Below are 27,803 nucleotides of genomic sequence, written 5' to 3' on the forward strand. Positions count from 1 at the left end.
AAAAGCCCCGCCAGAAAGCGCAGCGGGCGGAGGATGGGGCTGTTGGAGGATACAGAGGGAGAGAGGTGGGTACATACCCCCACCCCCTGCAGTCTGTATCCTTTGCCTGGGGAGGAGACAGCAGAGTCTGACACACACACACACACACACACAACAGAGAGTGGGCGCCTTCAAATGGTTAAAAAGATGCTCATAACTCCAACCTCTCCTGCCAGCCGCTGTGCCTGATGCCTATGTAGGACAAAGCTGATCCCTGGACCATTTCCAGCGTGGCTTCAGTTCTGGCAAGTCAATTACTCCCCCTTCTCCTCCTCCCCCTCCCCCTCCCCCTCCCCCTCCCCAGGGCAACGTTTCTGCTTCTCATTCTCGACCCGCTTTCTATTTGAATCCGGAGTACGGCAATAGGCTGATGCTTTTTGTCGCTGTCGTACTATTTCATTTGTCTCTCTGTTTTTTTTTCTCCCTCTCCCTCCCTCCCTCCCTCTCTCTGTCTCCCCGCTGGGTGTTGTATTCCTAAACAACGTGCTCCTGCTGCCGAGCGCCCTCTCTAGCTCTGACACACAGTCAGGCTGCAGCTCGGCTAAGTACCATCTCGCTCTCTCTCTCTCTCTCTCTCCCATCCTCGCCCTCTGCAGAAAAAAAAAGAGAGAGCGAGAGAGGGGCAGACAGAAAAGTTTAGACGCCTGTGTAAATATATATGTTTGCAAGCCGCCCCCGCCTTCGGGAGATCGGGGATCAACTGGATCAGTGGATCCAGCGAGATCTGTTGTGTTTAAACCTGCGCTTTTGGCTGCTTCCGTTGTACCTGGACACCCGAGACTTGTGCCGTTGTCCTTCTCTGGATTCTTCAGCCGGTTCCCTCCTCCTCAGCTGCAGAGGGACCGCCAGCCCCTCTCCCTCCCTCCTCTACCGACAGGGACAGTGAAGTTAGAGGGGTCTGCCTACCCTCCGGATGATATACTCTCCTGGATTGCGGTAGCGCTCGAGTCGCTTCAATATTTTTCTGTCGGAATACAAGTGGATTCGCTTTATTTCACACTGGCACCTCTAATCCTCTCAATGTTGCAACTGAGGTTGTAGAGAGAGAGGGAGAGAGAGAAAGGGGACGGGAATTTTTCCAGCCGCAGGGGGACTGACAGAGGAGAAGGTGTTTTGGAATCAGTGCAGGGCAGTGAGTGTTATCACAGCACCGAGATACAGGACGCCCTCTCTCTCTCTGTGTGTGTGTGTGTGTGTTGAGCTGCCAACTCGTGCCTGGCTCCCGGAATTAAAGGCAGTGCCCGCGGGTTGATAGGAGGAAATCATACCCCGGGGGAGGAAATGGAAGTTTTCCCAGCCGTCTTCCTCATGTGTGCCTTGTGCTGTTTCAGCAGGGACGGAGTGGCCGCCGATTCTATCATTCACATCGGTAAGGTGACACGCATTCTCTCCTCTCCAATCCCTCTCCCTGTCTCAATCCCCTCTCCCCCTCTCTCTGTCTGTGTGCTTGGTGCCAGGGATTTCCGGGCAGCAGGCGATGCGTTTGGTTTATTGTCCCCTGTTTTACCGAGAAGCCGATTTGGAAGTTGTACACTTCCCTGCCCACCTCCATACACACGCACAAAAAATAAATCGCTCATTGGAGTGTTGGGAGTTCAGTCTCGAATGTAACCCGTTAGATATGCGGTGGACGGGAAAAAGGGTAGAAGCAGACACTAACACACACACACACAGTTACAAAGTAACACGCATATGAGACACAAAGTGACACATACAGAGACAGTGACTCACAGATACAAACAGACAGATGTACACGAGAGACACAGATCACAAACAGAGAAACAGACAGGCTCACACAGACATGCCCTCTCTCTCTCTCTCTCTGACACACACAAAATCTCTCGTTACTAAGCCTTGTCAGCTTTGGCAACGCGTGTTTCACATTGGAATGCGAGCAACAAACTAAAAAAAACCTTGAGATGCCACAGAGCCAGGCTCATTAGCAGTGATCCAATCCACTGAAATACTCCACAACTTGCAATTTCCTTCTGCTTGTCAAATATAAATCTTAGAGCCGGAAAAGTGGGAAGGGATGGCTGAAGTGTCTTTAAAACAATTTGCGTCGGTGTCCGAGTAGATTAAATGGCAACGAAAAGAAAGTGAATCACACACCCGGATTTTCAATAGACAATCTCTCTGCTTTTACACTGTTTGAGTACGGGAATCATTGAAACTGGCAGTGTTTCTGTGAGGGTGAGTTTATACTCGCTTTGCGTGCTCTGCGTGGGTGGGTGAGTGTGTGAGTTTATGGCTGTGTATGTGTGTTTGTCTGTATATGACCGTGTACGTGTTTGTATGTCAGTATGTTTGTGGCTGCGTTTGGCTGTCAGAATGTTTGTGTGTGGGTGGATTTGTTTATGTGTTTGTAGCAGTTTGTGTCTGAGTGTCTGTATGTACGTCTATATATGTGTGCGTGCTTGTATTTTTGTCTGGCTGTGTGTATCTGTATGTGTGTGTGCATTGATGTTTGTATTTCTGTATGTCAATGTGTGTGTGTGTTTGTCTGTGTGGCTGTGTGTGAATATCTGTGTCTGGTGTGTTTGTAATGGGATTGATGAGTGATCTGATCACAATCAGATTCCCAGGTTATTTTAATAACGCTCGGTAACAATACAAGTGTGAACGCACACGTATACACACACACAAATAAAACCAGCTTTCCACTCCCTTTCATTTCTTTTCCATTGTTCCGGGGCTTTACTCACAATTTGGTCATTTAATTACAACCCCAATCTTCCCTTTCAGCTCATCTCTTGCAGCTAAGACCTGACCAATTTCAGTGCACTCCTGCAGAGAGGTGTTTGGGAGTATTGAGGTAGTGAACATTCAATGTAAAGATTAGGAAATATATTTAGGACCAGGAGTAAGTCACCTCAGTCTCTGTTTGACCATTCAATAAGATCATGACTGATCTCTGATCTGATAACTTCAAATTCCTGTCAGCAATCCCCCATAACCTTTCACCCATTTGTTCATCAAGGGTCTATTTCTGCCTTTCAAATATGAAAAAAAACTCTACTTCCAATACCCTTGATGAAGTTTCAAAGATTCAGTAAGGAAAAAACTTCTCATCTGTCTTCACTGGATGATTCTTTATTTTGAATCATTGATTCCTAGTTTTGGGTTTTGCCATCAGCTGAAACATTTCCACATGCACCTGTTAAGATCCTTCAGGATCTTTTATGTTTCAAACAAGTCACCTCTTTATCTCTCAACTCCAGTTATTTCAAATCTATCTGTTCAACCTTTTCTCATTAGATAACCTGTCCATTCCAAATTTGGAAGTCACATCACACCATGTATTAGTCCAAAAACACTCCAAATGCTTGTGTTTTCAAATAAACCTGTTGGACTGTAATCTGGTGTCGTGTGACTTCTGACTTAATCCTCCCCAATCGAACATTGGCACCCCCACATGCTGTCAATTCTAGGTATTCGCATGTTGAACTGTCTCTGAATTGCCCTCAGCACAATTACACCCCTCCTCAAATAAAGAGGCCAATACCATGCACAGCCCTTCAGACCTGGTCTCACCAGTGCGCTATATAACAGAAGATTGCACGGACTGTCTTAACGTTATATCTCCTTATCCACACCTAGTTTCATTCTGCTGCTGTATCGCAGTTTACATCCAATGAAAACATACTGCCAAGGATTCAAGTATTTTGTTGCTCTGTGATTACTGTTTGTTTTTAACAATCAAGCTTACAGACTTGTAAAAGCAGTTTTTAAAAAAAAATTCAGAATCTTCTTTGTTGTATACAACATCAAGAGTCCTTAACACTCCTATATTATTGGAAAAAAGCTGAAAGGATAGCCATTGGTATGAGAGAAAATGTATGATTAACTGTTGCTGCCACAAGATGTAGCTTTTCTATTATTCTAGAGAAGGACAAAGATATGAACTTCGCAAGTATTAAACTGGACTAAGGCAATTTATTCATTCACTAGATTTGTCAGATCTCTGAAAATTTTATGTCTGAATGGTTTTACTGAGAAATCTTTGCTAGATATTTTCCATCAAACTGTTCAAGAGATGTTATTCCATATCTCTAGAGCAGGAGGGATTTGAACCCAGACCCCCTGACTCAGAGATAAGGAGAAAGTTCCACTCCAAGCCATCACCTGGCTTGGAAATATATTGTCGTTCCTTCACTGTCGTTGGGTCAAATCCTAGAATTCCCTTGCTTAGAAGATTGTGGGTCAACCTATAGCACGTGGACCACAACGTTTCAAGAAGGTATTTCATCACCTTCCAAAGGCAACCAGGGTGGGCAGTAAATGCTGGCCTAGCCAGCAACATCCATATCCCATGACTAAATTTTAAATATGTGCTAACTCCTTGACATAAACTGAATGCCCATGCTTTTGATCATAGATAATTCAGTCCTCATTTTAAAAAATATCTAATCCTATTCCTTTTACAAATTCTAATCAACTTGTTCAGACTTGCTATCACACACCTCTGAAGCAGATAGAACTTGAACCTGGGCATCCAGGTTCAGAGGTCAGGACATTACCGCTGCATTACAAGAACCAGGCCATTTTTTAGTGTTTACTTGCTTTGCTTAATTGCTAATGAGGCCATATTGGAATAGTTCCAAAATTAAGCCTCGAGTTTGAAATTGCAGGGATTCTGTTCCTAAATGATCCACAATAATTTGTTGTTGAACTTCCGAAGTGATTGTCTTGCTTTATTCATGATACATAAAGCTCTGCTTCAGCCACCTGCCTGTTTTCACAAGCAAACCCCACTGTGTTTTAAACAGTGACAAGTCTGCTTGGTAAAAATGGTGAGCACGGTGCAGAATGTTAACTGTGTCTAATTAAAGAAACGGGTTAATCAATGCAGTGTGTAAATCACTCGGATCCAGTGTCTATGAGACTGAGCACCTCATTTTGTCTCAGTGCTGTAAAACCTGGAATTGTGTTCATCTGGATTCACCTGCTTCTGCTTGTGGATAGTATCCATGCAACTCTCCACCCCCAACTACCTTCCCATCACACATTTTCAATATGATATGAATTCAGCATGTGGGCACTGAGCCCCCGAATGCCAGTCACATTGCTTTCAGGAATTGAAGATGGCAGGGTGGAAGGATAAATATAAAATTACCACTTCTAAACTTAACATTTAAGAGAATTGTCTTTAACCAGTGAGAATTTAGAATCCACTGCTCCAAGATGTAGTTTAGATGATTAGCTGGGGTGCATTGATGCAGAAGGTAGTCAAGTGAGATAGGGTCAGAAGGATACACAAATAAAGTGAGAGGAAATAGAGTTGGCAGAGGCTTTTATGGATCACAAGCACTGGTAGGCTGAATGGCCTGCTTCTGTGTTGTAAGTGCCTACTTATCTGCATTTTGTTTATGAACCTCAACTCTCTGCCTGTAATTTATCCATCTCTGTAAATCTCAATCTGGCTTTGTTTGTCAGCCATGTTGACCGTGAACTATCATAGACTACTATACTCATCAGTTTCACCAACATCCTTTCGGGAACAACATCTGAACTGTGTGATTGACAGGGCTTTCAGCCATGTAATTAACACCAACGTTAACATTAGATTCATTTGTGTTCTTCAATGTTCCTCATTGAAACACAACTGGTTTGCATATGCTAGTCACCTTGATATCAGGATAGATAAATCAGCATAACCAGTAGAATTGATGATCAGAGAAGGCACTCGATTTATAATGAGTTGTATTGTTGATAATTTAGCATCCGTAGAATGTGAACCTCAGAAACTCTTCCAAACTCATTTTCTCACAATTATGCCATTGGCACTTGGTGTATCAATCAAAATTGATTCAGAAACAAGTTGTTAAAGTTAATTAAATCCTTTTCAATTATTGGATTTTCAATGGGCTGGTGAAATTTGTTTTTTGAGCAGTTACTTTTGACAAATAAATCACTTTAAACTTTGGATTAGCAGTTGGAGATTCACTACTCAATAATCTGACAGCTAAGAAATGATGAATTGACTCATCGTTCCTCGAATGATGTGGATGGATGACTGTGATGTAAACAAAATTTTAAAATTCACTGATTTAATCTTAGTACCCAATCCAAGGTTTGCAAGAACAATTTTTTTTTATGTAATTCTTTTGAAAAGTTTTTTATATTGCAGTTCCAATTGCTAGGCAAGACGTTCACCAAGTAATTTTTTGGCTTACTTTTACCTTACATTGCACAGTGATGTGGACATCATCATATCATTAGATATTGGGACACTTCAAAGGTTTTTGTAGGTGGTTACATCAGACATAGTCAAGAAAGGATAACTATAAATTAAAGAAAAAAGTCACCAGCCACAATTTATTTGAAGGTGCAAAAGAATTATTGATAGGTTGAAATGGCCTTTGGCCAGAACTATAAAAAGTACCTTCTTTCACATAAGAGCTTGAACTGAGGTTTTGTCAGGTGGACATAAGCTATCCAATTGAATCATTTCGAAGAAGTGCAGGGTCATGTTCCCAATATTGCAAGGATACCTCATCTGGTCATTATTAACTTTCTGTTACTAGGACCTTGCTACGCACGGTTTGACTATGTATTTCCTTCTTCAGAACACGGGCTACTTTTTAAATGAACATCATTGGATGTGAAACAGTTTTGAGACACCCAGAGTTTATCAAACTCACAACTAAAACTGCATATTTCTTCTCAGTTCAAAACAGCAATTTTAAATGTGGAGTTTAGATTACATTCAAACAAATTGCTACTTGTCTCACAGTAACTCAACCATGTCAATGGTTTCTAGAGTGTTCTAACTGACTGCAATTAAGATAAATTAATTTATTTTTCTGCTGAATGAGATAACATCGTATTTGATATTTCAATTTCTAACAGTAATTGTTCCTGTTTAATAATTCCTGTGCAAAACTAAGAGGAATCTTTAATAAAGTGAGTTCTTTAAATGACACTAGTGTACAGTTATCCTGAAATACATGCTTTTCTTGATCTGAAACATTTGAGAACAAAATCTGAATTTTATTGCTGATTGTTTATATCCTGTTTCCCCTGATACACAGGACCATAATGAGCATTTCTACAATGTGTTGTTTTTGCATGGCTATATAATCTGCTACAATTGGCTTGTTGTATATTGAGCAAGACCATTAATTTGCCCAAATTTTGGGATAACAATTTTGATCAGAATAAAAGAAAGCCATTCTTGGGCACAGGCTTGATGTTTATTCAAAGGGACATCATCATTTACATAGATCTGCAGTGAGTTACCTGTCAATATTCTCATGTACAATTTAAAGAGACAATAAAATTATCAAACTCTGTCTGGATATGGAAAGGTAGAACTGAAATAACTCCACAGAAACCGGCATCCTGTCATCAAATCACTCTTTATTTGCACATGAGAAGTCCCTGACACAGATCCAGCTCCCTCAGAGCCAGCTCTCAAGAGTGAACAAAACCTCTGACACTCCTGTTTATTTTTTTTCTTCCTGGACGCATATGCTATTGGGTGTTCCTCTCCACTGGGCCAGATATGAGCTAATACTACCCCAGTGCTATATACGGAAGTATCGCATGTCAATATCAGATCTTGGGATCATAGCATGCCAACACCTTAGAGGATGATAACTGGTTCTTCACTCTCCTGAAAGCTATGGTTGGGCAATATGACCATTTGCAACGCTGACCCTTTTTAAAAAGGAGTTGCAAAAGTGCCAGGAAGGAGGCCAGGGTTAAGTATGATCTTTCAATAATCATTCACCAGCCCAAGACCAAAGCTCAGTACTGGTGTGGGAGCTGGGGCACCTTCGATTGCCTTTACTTTCTCTTCCAATGGGTGTTACCCAGTGTAGTTGACTGTCACCCGAGTAGGTCACTTGGGTTGCCTGGAAACCCATTTGTCCCTTCTAAGGTGTATGCCTGTTTGGGAGAAACATTTAAGGACTATGTCCAAGTTTTCTAAGTGCTCCTGATTGGTCTTCCCTGTTATTAGCATGTCATCTAGATTAAATGGTGACCTGGAGGAGACGAAGCAAACTGTTAGGTTTCACAATCAGTATGACTGGTGCTGCCCATTCCTCATATTGGACTGGTTTGATAATTCCTTCACTTTTCAGCACTCTGATTTCTGCTTCTACTTTTGCCCTGAAGGCAATGGCCCTGGGCAGGCCTTGCAGTATCATGGAATTATTTCCTGGTCAACATACAAGATGCCCTTGACTCCTTTGATAGTCTCTATACCTTCTTGAAAATCTTCCAGGTATTGAATTAGGACTTTGTTCAGGCAGCCATTTTTTAATCAGAAATGTAAGCCAATTTGGTGAATCTTTCTCAACCAATTTCAGCCCATCCATCTTGGGCCTGAGTCTTTTACTACAATTAGTCGGAACTGAACTAGCTGCTTCTTATAAGAGACTGGAACCGAAGTTGTACCCTTGATCTGTAAAGGTTCCCTGTATAGGTACTCATCTCACCGAGACCTTGCACAAATTTAAGGGTCGGAGTCCAGAGTGAAATTTGTTAATGGCTGGTTCTGCGATCACTAAAATGGCCGCACCAGTATTGACATCCGTTAGAACCAGATGACCATTTAACAGATTTTTATTTTGATTGGTTCCAATTTGGATGTTGCTAAGCAATTTAATTGTTCCAAATCAGATGTAGGTGGATTTTTCAGGGATACCAGCCTATGAGTTCTCTTGCCCAATTTAGGTCAAGTGGGAATCTTTTGCTGCCTCAAGTCCACATACAAGCAGCAACTACAGTGGCTTATCGGCCAGGTTGTGAAGAAACTTTTAACCGTTTGGCCAAGGCTTGGCTTTGTTTTGTGATTTTGTGGAGGGCTGACCCACAATCCCTCTGTTTAGGATATGTCCTGAGTGAGGCTGCAATTGCCTTCATTCAAGTGGTGTAACCCAAGCCCAGTTGGACTGGTGAGGGTGCCCACTTCTGTCGGAATACCCTGCAACACATATACTCCACTTGCTGCATTTTACAATGAAAAAGCTATTTGCAGTGTCTGTTTGAAGTCCAGTTATGTTTCAGCTAGTACAATAGAAGCTTTTGCACGATTACATAATTAATTCCACATATCAAACAGTCTCTCGGCATCTCATTAAGAGTTAAACCAAAATCATATGTCTCTGCCATTCGTCTTAAGCTGGTCAAAAATCCTGATACAAATTTCCCTGGTTCTCAAGTTGCTCAGTAAAACCAAGTAAAAATTAGAAAAGGCTTAGGGTCATAATATTCCTTAACTAAATCTGTCAACTCTTGAAAGGTTTTGGTATCTGACGCCTCAGAGAAAGTTAGGCTCCTAATAACCGAAAAATCTGCAGGTCCACAAGCTGTCAGGAGAATTACTTGTTGTTTTTCATCTGCCCTAATGTCATTTTCCCAGAAAAAAATCCCTTTTTTTCCATATACTGGGCCCAGTTTTTTAGGGCAGGATCGAATCACTGAAGCTTCCTAAATAATGGCATGATGTAAGCAATGCTCTGAGATGACTGTTTCGAGGGAATTTCTTTAAGAGTGTGCTTTTTTCTCATTGCCACTGAAATATCACACAGTATCCCATCATCAACTCACCCTTGATTTACACATGGGTAGTGCTTGACACTAACCACCTCCCTTAGAGTGAATAGGATGTCTGACACTCCTGTTCTTTTATTGCTGATATTTCTTTTTTTTAAATTACCCCCACACTAGCCTAACTGTAGTGGTGCTTATTCTTTCCCCAGCACCCATGTTGTGTGTGTGCAGGTGTGAGACACAGTGAATGACACAAGGTGCAGGAATCTTTATTCGATTTTCACCGCCAAGAAGAAAGGAAATACCCTGGTGGCCAGTGACAAGCAGTGCCCTTCACATCAAAGGGCAATGCTGTGTGATCAAACAGTGAAGGGGAGGGTAGGGATTAAATCAAAATAAAGTTGGAGGGGGAAATAATGCACTTCACTCCCTGTGGCGCCCACCTCTCCCTGAATAACTCCAGGGTGTTGGTGGACACCGCGTGCTCCTTCTCCAAGGACACCTGGGCTCTAACGTAACCGCAGAAGAGGGGCAGGCAGTCGGCCCTAACAACCCCCTCCACAGCCCCCTGCCTGGACCTGTTTATGGTCAGTTTGGCCAGGCCCAGGAGCAGACCCACGAGGATGTCTTCAGACCTGCCCTCCCTCCTCCGGATCGGGTCCCCGAAGATTAGGAGCGTGGGACACTCCTTTTTTTTTAAAATGCCCACACTTCCGCCTACCTGCGGTAGTGCGTATTTTTCCCCCAGCACCCATGTTGTGTGTGTGCAGGTGTGAGACACGGTGAGAGACACACAGTGCCCAAATCTTTATTCAAATTTCCACCACCAGGAAGATAGGAAACACCTGGGTGGCCTGTGACAAGCAGTGCCCTTCACATCAAAGGACAATGCTGTGTGATCAAACAGTGAGGGGAGGGCAGGGATTAAATCAAAATAGAGTTGGAGGGGGAAATAATGCACTCCACTCCCTGAGGCGCACATCTCTCCCTGAACAACTCCAGGGTGTTGGTGGACACCACGTGCTCCTTCTCCAAGGTCACCCGTGCTCTAACATTACCACGAAAGAGGGGCAGGCAGTCAGCCCTAACGACCCCCTCCACGGCCCGCTGCCTGGACCTGTTTATGGCCAGTTTGGCCAGGCCCAGGGGCAGACCCACGAGGAGGTCTTCAGACCTGCCCTCCTTCCTCCGTATCAGGTGCCCGAAGATCAAGAGCGTGGGACTGAAGTGCAACCAAAAGCAGAGGAGGAGGTTTTTAAGAAAATCAAAAAGAGCGTGCAAATGCCCACACCCAACATACACGTAGTCCATGGACTCCATAGCACTACAGAAAAAGCAGTTGGGCTGGGAGTCCGTGAACCACCGCAATCTGCGATTGCAGGGTACTGCTGCGTGCAGCACCCTCCGCCCCAGATCCCCGAGAGAAAGGGGGAGGACTCCCGCATAGAGAGCCCTCCACTGGGGATCCCCACCGCCCGGTGGCAACTCCTGTTCTTTTTTTTGTGAGACACAGTGAGAGATACAAAGGGGACACTCCTGTTTTTTTTCTTTCTTTTCTTTCTTTCTTCCTTTCTTTTTTTTAGTGGTCCAGTGACAAGCAGTGCCCCTTTATTTTTATTTTTTTTTATTAACCTCCACACTACCACCTAACTACAGTAGTGCTTATTTTTTCCCCAACACCCATGGGGTGTGTGTGTGTGTGTGTGTGTGTGTGTGTGAGACACAGTGAGAGACACAAAGTGCACAAATCTTTATTCAATTTCCATCACCAGGAAAATAGGAAAACACCCGAGTGGCCAGTGACAAGCAGTGCCCTTCACATCAAAGGGCAATGCTGTGCGATCAAAACAGTGAAGGGGAGGGCAGGGACTAAATCAAAATAGAGTTGGAGGGGGAAATGATGCACTCCACTCCCTGCGGCACCCACCTCTCCCTGAACAACTCCAGGGTGTTGGTGGACACCGCGTGCTCCTTCTCCAAGGACACCCGGGCTCTAACGTAACCGCGGAAGAGGGGCAGGCAGTCGGCCCTAACGACCCCCTCCATGGCCCGCTGCCTGGACCTGTTTATGGCCAGTTTGGCCAGGCCCAGGAGCAGACCCACGAGGAGGTCTTCAGACCTGCCCTCCCTCCTGCTTTGTAACTGGTGACATTGGGATGTCACTCTGAAGTTGGCGGAGTCTGGGTCAAAGATTCCAGTGGCCAAGACCTAATCATTGTGAATCTAGCAGTAGCAAGCTAAGACATTTTATCTTCTCCTCACAGAGTGAGGATCATGGGAAGAGAAGAGTCGGATGGGTTGGAAGCAGGACCAGGGGATGGGTTTCAAATGCCTACCATTGCCAAATCCTGCTTCTGATTATCTCCAGGATTGGACAATTGGAGCCCATTCTTCCCTCAACTTTGGAGGCAATTTGCCCTAGTTTCCCAGTCAGCAAACTAACCAAAGTTTTCATCCATGAGGAGGGCTGATAGTCAGGAAAGTGACAAGTGAAAGCTCTTAAATAGCCATTAATTTGCCACTTAGGGCCTTAATTCCTATTGAGCCAAGGTTGCCCAGTAGGAGCTCTTGTGGCATTGTGGTAGTGTCTCTACCTCTGGTTCAAGTCCCACCTGCTCCAGAGGTGTGTTAACACACTTTAAACAGCTTGATTAGAAAATATCTAAGGTAGCCATGGACCTTCCCACTCAGTATCTAGTTGCTGAGTTGATGAGATGGGAGTGAGATTCTCTCCAATGCCAAGATTTCCCATTATATCACATTCTCCCAAACCCTCTTGCCAACACCAAAGAGGAAAAAAAATGCACTCTTCGTGTTGAAGTCTGCCATTATACAGAAGTGAGATGTTACAGAAGAGCCTGGAGTTCTGAGGAAGGTGGTTCCCTTCCCAGAAGATGACAGGAGGAGGACACTTCGCAGGGGCACCCTCTTTATTTGGTATCCTCTCACTCTGCCTCCCTCCTCCTCTTGCTGCCAATAATGAAGGCTATGTTGTCCTCAGGACCCACACTTCTCTGCAGGACTATATCATGGAGAGTGCATCAGACCACCATAATGTCTGAGTCCCCTGCAGGAGGGCATTGGAAGGCATCAGCTGGGCAATGAAGGCACTGGACATTGTGCCCTCTGAACCTGCAAAGCCCCCATCAGTTGTGGCTCTGACATGATGTCCTATCTCAGTACATAGGACAGCTTTCATGCATTAATGCATTGATGTGCAATTACCAATGAGAGGCTGCAGGGAACCACAGTGCGAAGTGTACAAACAACTGTGGCCACCTACCTGGACAATCACCGTCTCCTTATCCATCATATCCAGATGGCTTCCCTGCTACCTGAAGATCCTACAGTCAGGGTAGAACATCCTTCTCTTTCAGTGCCCCTTGTCTCTCTCCACAGCTCTGCTGATGCCCAACACTCTGTAATTGTTAGGCAGTTGGCTGGTGCTCCTGATTTCCAATTACCTCGAGTTCTCGGAGGGCTGCTACCCATTTTCTGGCTTTTCCTCTGATTGACTGCTCCAGTTTAACTATAAAATGCCTAAGCCCTTTAACCTCTAAAATATTGAAACTTCACTCATTAAATGCTTCTGGCATCTATGCTTTACTGCACCAACACTGTCCTCACTTATCTTGAGTTTCTCTGACACAAACAGTTGCAGAATGCAGGCTACCCTGGGAAAACATCAAAAGGTTGCAGGGTCAGTCATTAAAAAAGAAACTCGTAGTTTTAAATGATCTGCTTAGGAGCTTGACTGAGTTCAGAGGCTTACACACCTTCCCTCATCATTGAGAAAATGGGAAATGCTAATGTGTTGTGAAAAATTAGGCTGCATGATATCACTGCTGTTTATCCGACCAATCACTTCCATTCTGACACGGAAGCAGCAGATCAGCATGTTGTGTTTTATTGGCATAATTGCTAGGGGCTACACTCCAAAAGCTTGTCATTTCAAATAAACTTGGTGGGCTATAATCTGATGTGGTGTGATTTCTGACTTTGTCCACCCCAGACCAAAATCGGCACCTCCACATCATACTGGTAACACAGCAGGGACTCAGTTAATTCATTTGGCTGGACTACAGTTTGTGATCAGAGTAATAAACCCAACAGACAGTTGCCATGAAAGACTCGCCTTCGCAACATCTCCCTTTGCCTGAGATATGGTGACCTTCAGGTTAAAACTGATACCAGTCTTCTCTCCTTAATAACAGAGGATATGTTGATTTGAAACATTCTAATGTGTTGTAAAATCATCAAAATAATCTTTTTACACAGCAACTTATGCTTTGCTTACATCCATATTAATCAAACAAAATCACAAATGACAGAAATCTGACATATAACACTGCATTGGTTTTGCATGTGTTTATGCCAATAAATGCTATGCAGCTGGGAACCAGTCTAGTTGTGTAATCTTCACGAGTAGTGAGCTTGAGGATTCTAACCTATTCCTCTGTATGCTCAAGGCGATGAAGTTGTGCCTCAGTGTCTTGCCATGTGGAGCCATGTGGAGGATCACCATGACCATGAAACACAATTCAACAACCAAATGTCCTAAAGTAAAGAGTACAGCTATTGAAGGACCTCCAAGGGCAGGTCCCCGAGAGGCAGGTTTGAAGGAACGCCTTAAAAGGAGCCAAGATCGACAGAGAAACTTTGGAAAGGAATTCTGAGCTTGGAACTGGGGCAGCTCAAGGCACAGTTGTAAATATGACAAAATGAGCAAAGAAAGCACAAAACAGTGGAGCTGGAGGAACATTGATTTCTTGGAAGGCTGTGGGGGGTCAAAGATGTTACAGAGATGAGGAGAAGCAAGGGCAGGGATGAGTTGGGACAATAAGATAAGACTTCTTCTACCATCAAGCCTTCAACATCTGAGAAAAGTAAGCTTGCATGATTTATCTGGGTGAGAGTCAGTGACATGACAAAAGTATAGTTTTAGTTTGGTCCTTTTGCCTCATCTGAAAGATGTTGCCACTTGTTGAGGTGAAAGGATGGTGTTCAAACATGTTGGCAATATATTCCACAATTAAGCACAAAAAAACAAATAATACTGTAATATTATTCAGGGTCTTGCTTCTGCTGCTTGAAGGATAATTTCACAGTTGCTGATTGTGGTTGATGTGCACTATCAGGTGTTGTTGCTAAAAGCAGATTAGACACTGAGAGGAACATTTTCCACTTGACGCAGCACCACAAATGATGTTTGTATCAGAGTTAATGCATCATAAAATATTCCAATGGTTAATGCATATGCTTTTACAATGACTAGTGCTGAAATAACATAATATCACACTCACCCCATACAACCGAAAGCATAGTGCATGTGACGGCTGTGCAGATAATTATCCCTCTTTTCCCTCCTTCAAAAGATGTTGACAATTGTGAAGATGCAGATCAACAGGCAATCAGCAGCTCTGAAGTACTTTAGCCAGGGAGCTGTCCTCAAATTGTGAGCAAGAATGCAAGTATTAGCAATACATCTGAGACGATTGACATTATACTGGCATCTAGAGTTTAATCAAAAGATACGCTCACTCATGCACTTTACATTTAGACTCTGGTCAGGAGGAGGCATTTGAGGGTGATTTGTATATTCCCCTAGCTTTGAGAACACGAGAGGAATTTGGAATGTTTTAAGCCCCTACATGCGAGCTGTTGTGGTCCAGTGCATAGAGCCCTATCTCGGAGCTAGAACGTCTGGGTTTGAATTGCACCTCAGAATTCAAAAATTAAGGAAGTGAACATAGTCAACATAGTCAAAATATGTATCAAATAGCAAATTCTTTCAGCACATGGCAAACGGTAAGACTAAGAGAGATTCCTACTCAACCATGTGATGGAAAGAACTTGCATCCTCGAAAATCACAATCCATAATCTCCACATTACAACATTTGTATGTGTAAAATTGCATGAAGCTATGGAAACTCAGATGCCCTGAGTGAAATTTAACACACCACTAGCCTCTTTAATGGGATCAGAAAACTCCTCTACTTCTGTCTTATGGTCTTATATTCAAGGCTGAGATAGACAGATCTGTAATCAGTAAGAAAATCCACACTTATGGAGAAAAGGCAGGAAAATGGAGTTGAGGATTATCAGACCACCATGATCTCAATGAATGGCAGAGCAGACTCGATGGGCTATATGGCCTCTTTCTGCTCCTACATTTTACCTTGGACTCATAGACCGTAAGTGATTGTATCTGTTAACTAACCTCATCCATATGGTTCAGTGCCAATAATCATTATAGGAGATTCATAATTTTAAACTTTCAACTTAGGTCGAAGTAAACATCATGCCTTGATATTTATTCATTTATCTGAACAGAGCAGTGTCATCTATAAGTAATTGCTGATTTATTGAAAGTGTAACTTTGGCAATGCTCATATTTTAGTAGAAATGCTTTCAATACATTCACACAATGGACATAAATCTGATTTGGATATGCCCCTTTACACCCAGACTTGAGTATTCTAATGCACTCCGTGTGATCATCCACATTCTATGCCATCTAAAACTCTGCTGCACATATCCTTAACCACCAAGTCCCTCTCAACCATCACCACCCTGATTTCATAATGCTTCAATTTTAAAAGTCTGTAAATCTTTTCACTGCAAGTCTTTTTCTTTTTTACCTCCTTTTTAAGATATTTTAAAGATAAAATGTACATCCTAAACAAAGCTTTTGGCTGTTTGCCCTGATGTCTCCTTATGTGATTAGATATCAGAGTTATATAAAGTTTTGTAAAGCCCTTGTTAGATGTGGTAAAAACAATGACTGCAGATGCTGGAAACCAGATTCTGGATTAGAGTGGTGCTGGAAATGCACAGCAGTTCAGGCAGCATCTGAGGAGCAGGAAAATCGACATTTCAGGCAAAAGCCCTTCATCAGGAATTCAGGCAGAGTGCCTGAAGGGTGGAGAGATAAAATTGTTGGTTGTGTAATATCTGTTAGGATGTCATATAATATTGAAGGTGTCTGTAAATATAAGTTGCTGTTTTTTTAAACACACCAAGAGTCTGCAACAAAGAAAAAAATTCACCAGGTGCTCTGGTGTCTGCCTTATCATATCCCTAAAAGCGTATGTCTTTGCCTGCATATATATGAATATGAGTTTGGACATCACAATCATAAAGACTGTATTTATTAGAGTCTAACGCCATACAGCATGGAAACATCTTGGTCCAACTTGTCTGTAATGACCAGACTTCCCAATCTAACCTCATCTCATTCGCCAGCATCTGGCTTATATACCTCTAAACCCTTTCTATTCATCTCCAATTACCTTTTAAATGTTGTAATTGTATCAATCTCCACCACATTCTGGCAGCTCGTACCACCCTCTGTGTGAAAACCTTGCCCCTCAGGTCCCTTTTAAATCTCTCCCCTCTTATCTTAACCGTCTCAGTTTGGACTCCCTCACCCTTGGAAAAAGACCTTGGCCATTCACCCAATGCCTGTCATGATTTCATAAACCTCTATAAGTTCATCCCTCAGCCTCTAATCCTCCAGGGAAAAATGTCCCAGCCTACTCAGCCTCTCCCTATGGTTCAAATACTCCAGGCCTAGCAAGATCCTTGTAAATCTTTTCTGAACCCTCTCAAGTTTATCTACATCTAGTTGTTCATTTCTAATTTACTGATCAACAATTCAATTAACCACATCTGGCTCCTCAATTAGCCACACATGGCTAATGGTAAATCTGTTGGAATAGAAGAAACAAGTGCACAGACTGAAAGTGGCAGCTCTCTCTCTTGGGTACATAGGACTAGTGATGTTCCTGCTCCCTAGTGCAACTACAGTACATTGTCAAAGAGCTGGAAAATCATTTCTATTCTTGCAAAGAGCTGCACTGTATTTTGATACTTATTGGTAAACACTATTCTCTCCCCTATCTTTCATCTTTTGGGTCACACTAATGAGCTGAGGCTCTTCTGCCATTATTTAACCCATGTTAACTACTTTAAATTGGCTAATGCTCAGTTGCAATAGCAGGCAGAAGAGGGCTATATGAATGTTTTAAATATTCATCAGTTGGTGTCAACTGCGGTCATTTCTGGACTTGTTTATGTTTCTGTTGACTGGTGGAGAATTCGAGTTTGTCGTAGAACTATTTGTCACTGTCAGTGGGAAGTGTTTTTTGCTTCTGGGACTGAACTGTCCTTTGCATCTTGATGCTGCTTGATGCCCTGCAGGTCTCACTGTGTGCCTGGCTTGTGCTCTATAGCTCCATTATATAACTTCCTGAGGAATCATAGTTCATAAATTAAACAGATACTCGTGGCTTTCTTTGACAGCCAAGATTTTGTGAAACGTTATGAAACCCTGTTAGATAACCCACAAGACAAACATGGTGATCTTGTTCCAATTTGAATGAAAAGCCATTGATACCACTCTGGTGGGAAAAATGCAGCATTCCTCGCTGGCTTTGTTTGAAATATGACAAGCTAGTTTTTTTTGTTTAAAAAATGAACGCAATTAAAGCACTGGGGAGAATGTTGAGATTGAGATTTGTTTTTGGTCTTGGATGATGTGAGAAACCCTGGAGGAGCAGTCAGTCAGAATACATAATGCTGGCCTTCATTGTCTTTCTTTTGGAAGCTCATTGCCAAATTGTGGAGATTTCCAGGTCAAACGTGAACTGTAGTGCTCCTTGTGAGCTGCATGCCAGCGTAGGTTTGACGGGAACAATGTTGCTGTAACAAAGAATCTCTTTTAAAATTGTGGAGGATTCCAAACAAAAAAATAACGATTTGGCAGGCTCCACTTCTAAAATGTTCCGTTTTTTCAGTAATTGTTATGACTAATCTGCTCAAGCGACAAATGGGTGATCTTTGGGGAAGAAACTCAATGGCATTGTGACTTCATACGCTGTGCTTTTCAACTTAAGGAACTAGGGTTACTTCCACTACAGGCCAAACAAATACTATACTCCTCACTCAGATAGCTCTGTGAGACTTAATTAAAGTGGTATTTGCCAATCTGTTTCCTAAATGAGGTTCAAGCTAAATTGCACAGAGATCTAATGATTTAGCTCCATATCCCCTCTGAAATAGCCCACAGGTTCAATCTGTTCAATGGCAATTAAGAATGGAAAACAAATGCCAGCTTCACCAGTGGTATCCACATCCCACATCAGAGGGGAGGCACAGTGGCTCAATGGCTAGTACTGAGTTTGATTCCACTCTCAGGCAACTGTCTGTGTGGTGTTGGTACATTTTCCCGTGTCTGTGTGCGCTCCTGCCAGGTGTTCGGTTTCGTCTCAGAGTCCAAAGATGTGCGGGTTAGGTGGATTGCCTATGGGAAGTTCAGGGTTATAGAGTAGGGGACTGATTAAGGGTGGGAAGCTCATCAGTGGGTTGGTGTGGACCCAAGGGGCAAATGGCCTGTTTCCACTCTACAGGGATTCTATGATTTTCGAAAGAGAAGATATGCATCAATTTTACTGAATGGAAATGTAAATGTGATGGAAAAAAGATACTTTTCACAAGTTTAAGATCATGGAATTATCAAAAGCTATTTTCAAAAAATAATATTCAGCAATCAAACTTATCTATTGCATCCGCTGCACCTGATGTGGCCTCCTCTATATTGGGGAGACAGGCCACCTACTTGCAGAACGCTTCAGAGAACACCTCTGGGACACCCAGACCAACCAACCCAACCACTCCGTGGCTCAACTCTTTAACTCCCCCTCCCACTCCACCAAGGGCATGCAGGTCCTTGGACTCCTCCATCGCCAGAATATAACAACACAACGGTTGGAGGAAGAATGCCTCATCTTCCGCCTGGGAACCCTCCAACCACAAGGTATGAATTCAGATTTCTCCAGTTTCCTCATTTCCCCTCCCCCCACCTTGTCTCAGTCGATTCCCTCGAACTCAGCACCGCCCTCCTAACCTGCAATCCTCTTCCTGACCTCTCCGCCCCTACCCCACTCAGGCCTATCACCCTCACCTTGACCTCCTTCCACCTATCACATCTCCATTGCCCCTCCCCCAAGGCCCTCCTCCCTACCTTTTATCTTAGCCTGCTGGACGCACTTTCCTCATTCCTGATGAAGGGCTTATGCCCGAAACGTCAAATTTCCTGTTCCTTGGATGCTGCCTGACCTGCTGCGCTTTTCCAGCAACACATTTTCAGCTCTGATCTCCAGCATCTGCAGACCTCACTTTCTCCTCTTTCCTGATCTCCACATGATAATCAGCCAGATTAGAATTATGTAGCACCTTTCTTTTCTTGTGGCCATATTAAATTTTAAAATAGGGTCTTTTTTCACCACTGACCTTGATTGCTTGGTTGGAGCCGGTACCTGTCCCAATGATACACAGGGTGCAGATAAGCTATTCAGAAACCTTTTCCAAAGCAGCACATCCTTGCAGATAAATAAATAGAACAGGATAATAATTGAAAGTTTCGGCATCTTAAACATACATTTCTTCTTTGTCTACTCGCAAGAATTTCAACTTAATTAGCTTCAAAGGAATTCATACTTTTCTGTCTCAAAGGGAGAAATCAAGAGATAGACTCACAAATGCACCATGTGTCAGTTCCAGTGGTAGACTTCAGCTTCAGACAGTCTGAGCCATGTTTAATTTGGTGACACTCTCTCCTTCAAGTCGGAGCATTGAGGTCCCAATTTAGGACCTCAGCACAAAGCTGAATGAATCTATAGTCTTGCCTCCCCATATTTATGGCACCTCCTCCGGGCTGACATACTTCCAGGACTCACTATTCCTCTAATTCTGGCTGAAATAACTGCGCAGAAGCTGGTATTCCGTCAACAAGTCACCCTTTATTTACATGTGCACAGATACATGGGCTGTGACCAGCCAACTCAACACCAGTTTCTAGATTGAGGAGCTTCTGAATCTCCTGTTTATATCTGTCAGCCAGAGCTCTCTGTTTGCCCAGGTTAACAGTCCCAATCAAGGATCTCATAGTCAATGAGATCCACTGGGCCCTGGTTCCTATCACAACACTGGTCTTCTTAAAAATATGTTCATAAGGTGTGGGCACCACTGGCTAACATTTATTGCTTATCCCTAATTAAGAATCAACCATGTTGCTGTGACTCCAGAGGATCATGTAGGCCAGGCTTGGTAAGAATGGCAAATTTCCTTCATGTTCTTAAAGAACATTAGTGAACCAGATGAATTTCTATGACATGTTTGTCATCAGGCCAAATTTCAGCATCAGCATCAAACCTATGTCTCCAGCATATTGGATTGCAGGTCCAGTGACATTGCCACTACACCATAATACTGTGCAGTTTGTGCATCTCTGGCCTCCTTTATTCTGTAGCTGTCCATTAAACTGTCTCGTTCCTGGGCTATAGAATTCTCTTCCTAAATCTGTCCACCTCTCCAACTCTCTCTTCACTTTTAAGCCATTCCTTAAAACCCACATCTTTAACCAAATGTTTAGTCGCTGACCCTATCTTATGTAGTTTGAAGAGTGGTTTGTTTCATAGAAGCCACATGCTTCAGCAGGCACTATTTAAAGGCATATTTTGGTATTTCAACTTCTTCCAATTGATGGGGGTCACAGTGTATCATATATCAACAATGTGTAAAGTTAAAACATACAATTTATTTTCAGTTGGATTACATTGATACTACACAACTTAAATGAACAGTAATTATGTATCAAACATGTCTATTGGGCAAAAGTGATAACAGAAATAAAATTGGATCAAATTATTAATGACTGATTTATTCAGCAATGCAATTTACAACAAGCATTTGTGTAGAAATTACTTGTTGAATTAGTATGATTGTAACTCTAAACATATTAATCATTTCTGTTGGCTGTCATGGTTCTGATGACATCTTCATGTTCGTATTTTCCAAAATTCAATAATTGGCAGTGTTTGAGAAACAAAGCAGTATAATTCTGTGGCTGAAATATTGTGATCCACTCTTGTCAATACTTCAATACTGATTTTCACTGAAGGGAAATTGGCTTACATTTACATAATAGTGTTTTTTGTCAAAAAAAAGGTTGAGGTTTGTGTCTGGGAATTCATCAACCATAAAGTCATTGACACATTCTGACAGACTTCATTTGCAGGAGAGCAAAGGTTTGCAAGTAAATATATTTACCACCCCAATGCTATGCAGCAGTGTTGTGTGCGGAGTGCCTGGAAGCTAAAAAATGTCAACATATATCAAGAAAAGACCTTCATATATTTGTATTGGAGAATAAAATATAATTCTGTAGTTCCCTCCATGTGCTGATGTTTATGCCGAAGCCTGGTGATCACCATGTAAGTAATTTGATTTGAACATTTGTTAAAGCTTATTCAATGTAACTGGAATGAGCACAATAAATAAAACAAAAATAATTTGCATTTATTTAGCTCCCGTAACATCCTCAGTATGCCCAAAATGTGTTTTATAGTCAATGAACTGAGGGACTTCAATCCCAGAAGGAAAAAAAGTAAAAATCAATTGATATTTGGAAATGAGTGTACTGGTTGTGAAATGAGTGTACTGCTCCTGAAATATACAAGATGCATGGGACCAGTATGTGTCATTCCTGAGTTTTACAGCTTTTTTTTCTGAGAAGAAGAAAAAACAGCGCCTTATTTGTCTCCAACAACGTCTCACAAACAGTATTAAGATATTGACCACATAATCTGTTTTTCTGATGATGATTGAGGAATAAACATTGACTGGGCTACATTCAAAGTGTAAATTGGCAATTCAAATTTAGACTCAAGTTACATTTCATGATCAGCAACAGGAAAGTTAGTGAACTAATCTAGAAATGGTTATGTGTGATGGAGAAAATTTTCAATGTGTTTTTTCGCAGCAGTTTGACGACTGAGTTAAATGGGGGAATGTTGATAGTTAAAAGATTTGATTGCAAAATCATGTTTTTTTCTCTGTGTCCTGACTACGTGATGTAACACAAATCATTACATTTATTTATCTTCTATGATATAAAGTTATCAAATAGTCAGGTTTATTCACGAAAGTTCCATTACATGATATTCTACCTCGAGCAATCCCATTTAATTTGTTCATTCTTTAATCATGGGAAGTGTTGTGATTGGAAAATGAATGTATGCTTTAGGATTCAATTAAATCAATCTTTACAATTTTTACAACAATTGCACTAAACTATCTGAAAGCAAATCTTTGAGTTTCTTTTTTTTTATATCTTTCCTGGGTTTCTTACAGCAATGGTAAAGGTAAAGTCATTGTTGTCCCACTCACTCGATCGAGAGAGACAACTGATGGTAGTTTAACCTAAAGATCCACTTGCTAAAGATTGCCATTGTTGAATTGGATTAAAATTAGATAAAACAGTCTGGTCCTGTGAAAGCAAAAACAATCAACAATACTCAAAAAAATCAACACAGCCTGCCAGTCTTTATTGACGATAGTACTGCACGCAGTTCGGCAAAATCTTGTAAGAGAGAGGGATAATAATTGTTCCCAATATCTCTTCCCAAGTTTTCACGTTTACAGAGAAAAAGGCAGAATGTTTTATAATTAAAACATATCAGTAGCTGTCAGAAATTATCACTAGATGTTCGGCATTCATTAGGCCAGTACATTGACTTTTGATCTGTGTTATCCTATTTACTTTTCAAAACATTGTGTTACACATGTCATTCCCTAACCTTGTTTTTGCATATGAATGTCTTTGTTTTGGGCTGTAGTTTTTCAAAACGTGACAATCAAATTTTAATCAAATTCTGATGAGGGTTGCCAAGGTTAGAGAATTTATGTAATTTCAGCCTGTGTCATGTCTGCTCTGGTTAGCAATGCTTCTGATCTTTGTTATATTCTTTAACTTATATTGTGTTATAACTCAGAGTTGGCCAATTTCCCATCAGGCAGCTTAACTGTTTCACACTATTCCACACAATGTTGTAAAAAATCCCCCACCCCAACTCTCTGTCTTCTATTAGTTAGCTAATCTTCTATCCAAGCTAATCTATTATTCACAACATCATGGGTTCTTATCTGAGCAAGTAGTGTCACATACATTAACTTATCAAATGCCTATTCAAAATCCAAATATATGACAGCTACTGATTTCCCTTTATCTATCCTGTTGTTACTTGCTCAAATAATTCTAATACAATTGTTCGGCATGATTTACCCTTTATGAAGCCGTGTAAACTCTACTTATTTATGAATGCTCTGTTGTTACATTATTATGGTACTCAACTGTTCTGTGTTTGATTGTGTGAGTCTGGTTCATATTGCTGCTTGATTAGGCCTGAGTGTGGACTCAGGGGAAAGTAAACAATCTTCAAAAAGAGCTGGAAATGAAAACTAAAACCTAGAACGGACATTTCTATGAATGTTGAGTTTCTTCACTTCTGGTTAGTTGTACAGTTCTGACTTCTGTCACTGTACAATTGGCAGCCATGACTTCAGCTGTCTGGGTTCTGATCTCTACAGTTCTCCCTCTTAACCTTTTGTTTTGCAGACCCGTCTCATAACTTACCCCCGTGCTTTTGGTCATCTGTTCTAATTTGTGCTTTGGTACCAAATTCTGATTGATAATATTTGTGTGAAATGATTTTGAATACTTTGACTATTTTAAAAGCACTGTACAAAAGACTTTTGTTCATGTTGTTATTGGAAGTGAAATGCCTCTACTTTGAAAAACTCAGCTAATTTGATGTTTTCTAAAACAGTGATGCGTTGAACATAATACAGCAATGGATGCTACTTGTTGGCTTATAGACTCTGCCAGCAAAGTGACACTAATAGACAATTTGAAATGTGTGACATCTGTGAATCCATCCACTTGTTTTTAATTCCCCAATATAAACTAACTATATTGCTTTATTATTATCATTTTAAAATGGTTCTTTGGTGTTATCTTTGGTAGTCATTTCTGAATTTGCATATTTGATGTAGGCAATCACTGGATGTAAATGAAGTCATTAAATTTGTTTCACTTCTGATAATTATTCACAATTTTTTTTTCTTTCTGTGATTTTTAAATAATTTATTTATGGGATGTGATCAAAACTGCTTGGCCAGAAGTCAGTTAAGTGTTGACTACATTGCTGTATGTCTGGAGACATGTGTGCCAGACCAGATAAGGACGACAGTTTCTTTCCCTGAAGGACATTAATGAACTACATTGGTTTTTCCAACAATTGGCAGCAGCTTCATGGACATCATTAGACTTACAATGCCAGATTCTCAATTTGTTCAGATTCCACCATTTGCCATGGTGGGATTTGAACCCAGGTGCCCCTGAATATTCCCTGCTTTTCTGTAGTCTAATGATAATACCACGAGGTCATCAGCTAATGTTAAGGTCTTTCTATAATGATTATGCAAACTTTCTTTTCACTACTCTGAAATGACAACCCAAAGTGTTGCAAACAGGGCTCATAGGAAAAGATGCTAATGAGTCACAGTTTATATTTTAGAATCTAATATGCAAAGCAATTATTAACTTATAAGTTCCACAGTGTTAAAGTTAGCTTAGCAATGTGTATTAATATGCTTCCAGCAATGAGTGATATCCTCTGGGCAGAGATTGATTCTTTTTTGAAGAAGTCGAGAATCAGATAGACTGATAAGAGCTGATTCAACCTTCAACCACACTGTTCAACAAAAGTCCTTTAGTATCTCTGTAATGGCTCTGTGGGTTTGTCTGGTGTACAGTTTTGTTACCACAATGATGAAGGGTTTCAAAGTTAATCTGTACTGTTAGCCTACTTCATCGAATTGACAGTAGATGCTGCACATCACCCCACACTGCACTGACTGAGTATGTGACACAATCATACAAGGGTCCCCTTCCCTAATTACCTACTCTGGCCAAAGTCCAGAACTGCTTCAATACAGAAAAATGTGTGGGCCTGTTTGTTAACATCAAACTCCCACATACTGCTGTGGAATAATGGCCAAATAAATCTCCTTCAGTGTTTGTACAAATTATTTAATATTAATTAGCATTAAGACATTTTGCTTAACTCTGATCAACAACCTCTGAGTTAAAATGTACTATGGGGAAGAAAGGCAGGTGAATTTATATTGTTGTGCTTCGGAACATCCCAAAATGATTTATAACCAATAAAGAGTTTTTGAAGTGACACATCTGGGAGGAAACATGACAGCTCATTTTTTGCGTGGAAGGTTAAAAAAAATGTGCTGGATCCATGACCATGACGATTTTGCGATGTTGGTTCAGAGGTCAATACTGGTGAAGGGACAAAGCAACTCCTAGGCTCTTCATCAAAAAACGCACTGAATGTTCACAGCTGCCTGAGCAGCAGAAATGGGCTGTTTATGCCTCACCTGAAAGACGGTATCTCCAACAATCTCAAAAAGCATAGGCACCAGCCAAAACAAAATGTTTACACCTGGAATGGGTCTTGAGGCCTTGACTTTCTGGCTCAAAGGCTAGAGTTTCATGATTGAGTCAGGGCTGACACATTTATGTCTTTTTCATATCTATTCACTGGATTTAAATTTTAGATTAGATTACTTACAGTGTGGAAACAGGCCCTTCGGCCCAACAAGTCCACACCGACCCGCCACCCACCCATTCCCCTACATTTACCCCTTTACGTAACACTACAGGCAATTTAGCACGGCCAATTCACCTGACCTGCACATCTTTGGACTGTGGGAGGAAACCAGAGCACCCGGAGGAAACCCACGCAGAGAACGTGCAAATTCCACACAGTCAGTCGCCTGAGGAGGGAATTGAACCTGGGTCTCTGTGGGGCAGCAGTGCTAACCACTGTGCCACCGTGCCGCCCACTAGGCTAGTATTGTCATTTGTAGCTAAGTGCAGTGAAAAATGGATAATGTTGCCATGTTTCGGCTCCATCTTCAGTCACAGAAAAAAATCCTGAATAAATTGCATAAATGATAAAATTCTGATTAATATTAAATTTACATTACTAAACTGCAGCAGCTTTAGAAGGTTATCTTTCCCTCTCTGTAGACTTCACCCTCTCTGTTCCTCCAGTTGCTGCTGTATGACATTGTCCCAAGGACTCTGGAGACAAAGTATTTCTCTTCTGTTGCTACCAGGTCCATCTCTTCAGAGTCCACCGCCTCAAAGCTGGAAATGGTCAGACTGCGTGAGTCCCACACCTTCTCCAGCCTTGAATTGACTGACGGGATCCTGGCTTTGAATGGTCTGATAGGATCTTGGCTCCGAGGGGGCTGATAGGGTCCTGGCTCTAGGTAGACTGATGATGTGCCGGCTCTGTGTAGACTGATGGGGTGCTGGCTCTGCATAGACTGATGGGGTGCTGGCACTAGGTAGACTGAGGGGTGGTGACTCAGAATGGACTGAAGGGGCCCTGGCTTCAAGGGGACTGACAGGGTCCTGGCCTGTCTACTGATGCCACTACCTGGAATGGAGCAGGGATGGTGATCAATGGGGTCTCAATCTCCTCCAGGAGGACATCAGGAGGAGGCACCAGAACAACCAATGCAAAAGACAACCTTACCAAGTGGTAAGGACAATTATGAAGCCGTGTGGATGTGCCAGAAACTGCTGCATGAGCCGTGAGCAGCTGAGCCCCATGCTTGGGAACTGAACGTTACTGACCCCGCTGCTGCCATTTTGGAATACGGGTGTCACTGGCAAGGTTAGCACTGCTTCACCATAAGACCACAGGAAATAGGGACAGGAGGAGGCCAGTTCACCTCTTGAGCTTGTTTCACCATTCGGTAGGATCATGGCTGATCCCACATTTGTCATATCCACTTTTCTGTCCTTTCCCCGTAATCCGTGATTTCTTTGACTGATCAAAAATGTATCAGACTTACATACACACAAGGACTCTGTCCCACAGCACACTGTAGTAAGGAATTACAAAATCTCACAACCCTCTAAGCGGAGAAATTCCTCATCATCACAGTCTTAAATTGGTGCTTCTTTATTCTGAGACTGTGCCCTCTGGTCCTAGACTCTCTCTTGAGGGGAAACACCTGTCAAGCCTCTTAAGAATCCTATATGCTTCAACGTGATCATCTGTCTTTCCTCCGATCTCTATTAAGTACAATGAAATTTTGTTAACCTTTGCTAAAGAGACAATCCCTCTGTACCATCCCTAATTCCCCAGAGGACAGCTAAGAGTCAATCACACTGCTGCAGGGCTGGAATTACATGTAGGTCAGGTAAGAACAGCAGATTTCTTGTCCTAAAGGAAGAACTAATAAATTAGTTGTATTTTAAGATAATTGTCAAAATTGCATGGTCACCGTTAGCTAGCTTCCAACTTCAGGAACTTACTTTTTGAGA

The 27,803-nt window shown here is 42.0% G+C and overlaps 1 protein-coding gene across 1 annotated transcript in view; it reads left to right on the plus strand.

Annotated features, from left to right (window-relative positions):
* Positions 1–1,337: 1,337 nt before the first annotated feature.
* grid2 (glutamate receptor, ionotropic, delta 2) overlaps positions 1,338–27,803 on the plus strand; it is a 982,254-nt gene continuing 955,788 nt past the window's right edge. Inside the window, exon 1 of the mRNA XM_060851484.1 lies at positions 1,338–1,408. Coding sequence (XP_060707467.1) covers positions 1,348–1,408 — 61 coding nt within the window. The 5' untranslated portion in view covers positions 1,338–1,347. The remainder of the gene's footprint in view (positions 1,409–27,803) is intronic.

This window comes from Hemiscyllium ocellatum, chromosome 36 (genome assembly GCF_020745735.1).
Source record: "Hemiscyllium ocellatum isolate sHemOce1 chromosome 36, sHemOce1.pat.X.cur, whole genome shotgun sequence".
NCBI lineage: Eukaryota > Metazoa > Chordata > Chondrichthyes > Orectolobiformes > Hemiscylliidae > Hemiscyllium > Hemiscyllium ocellatum.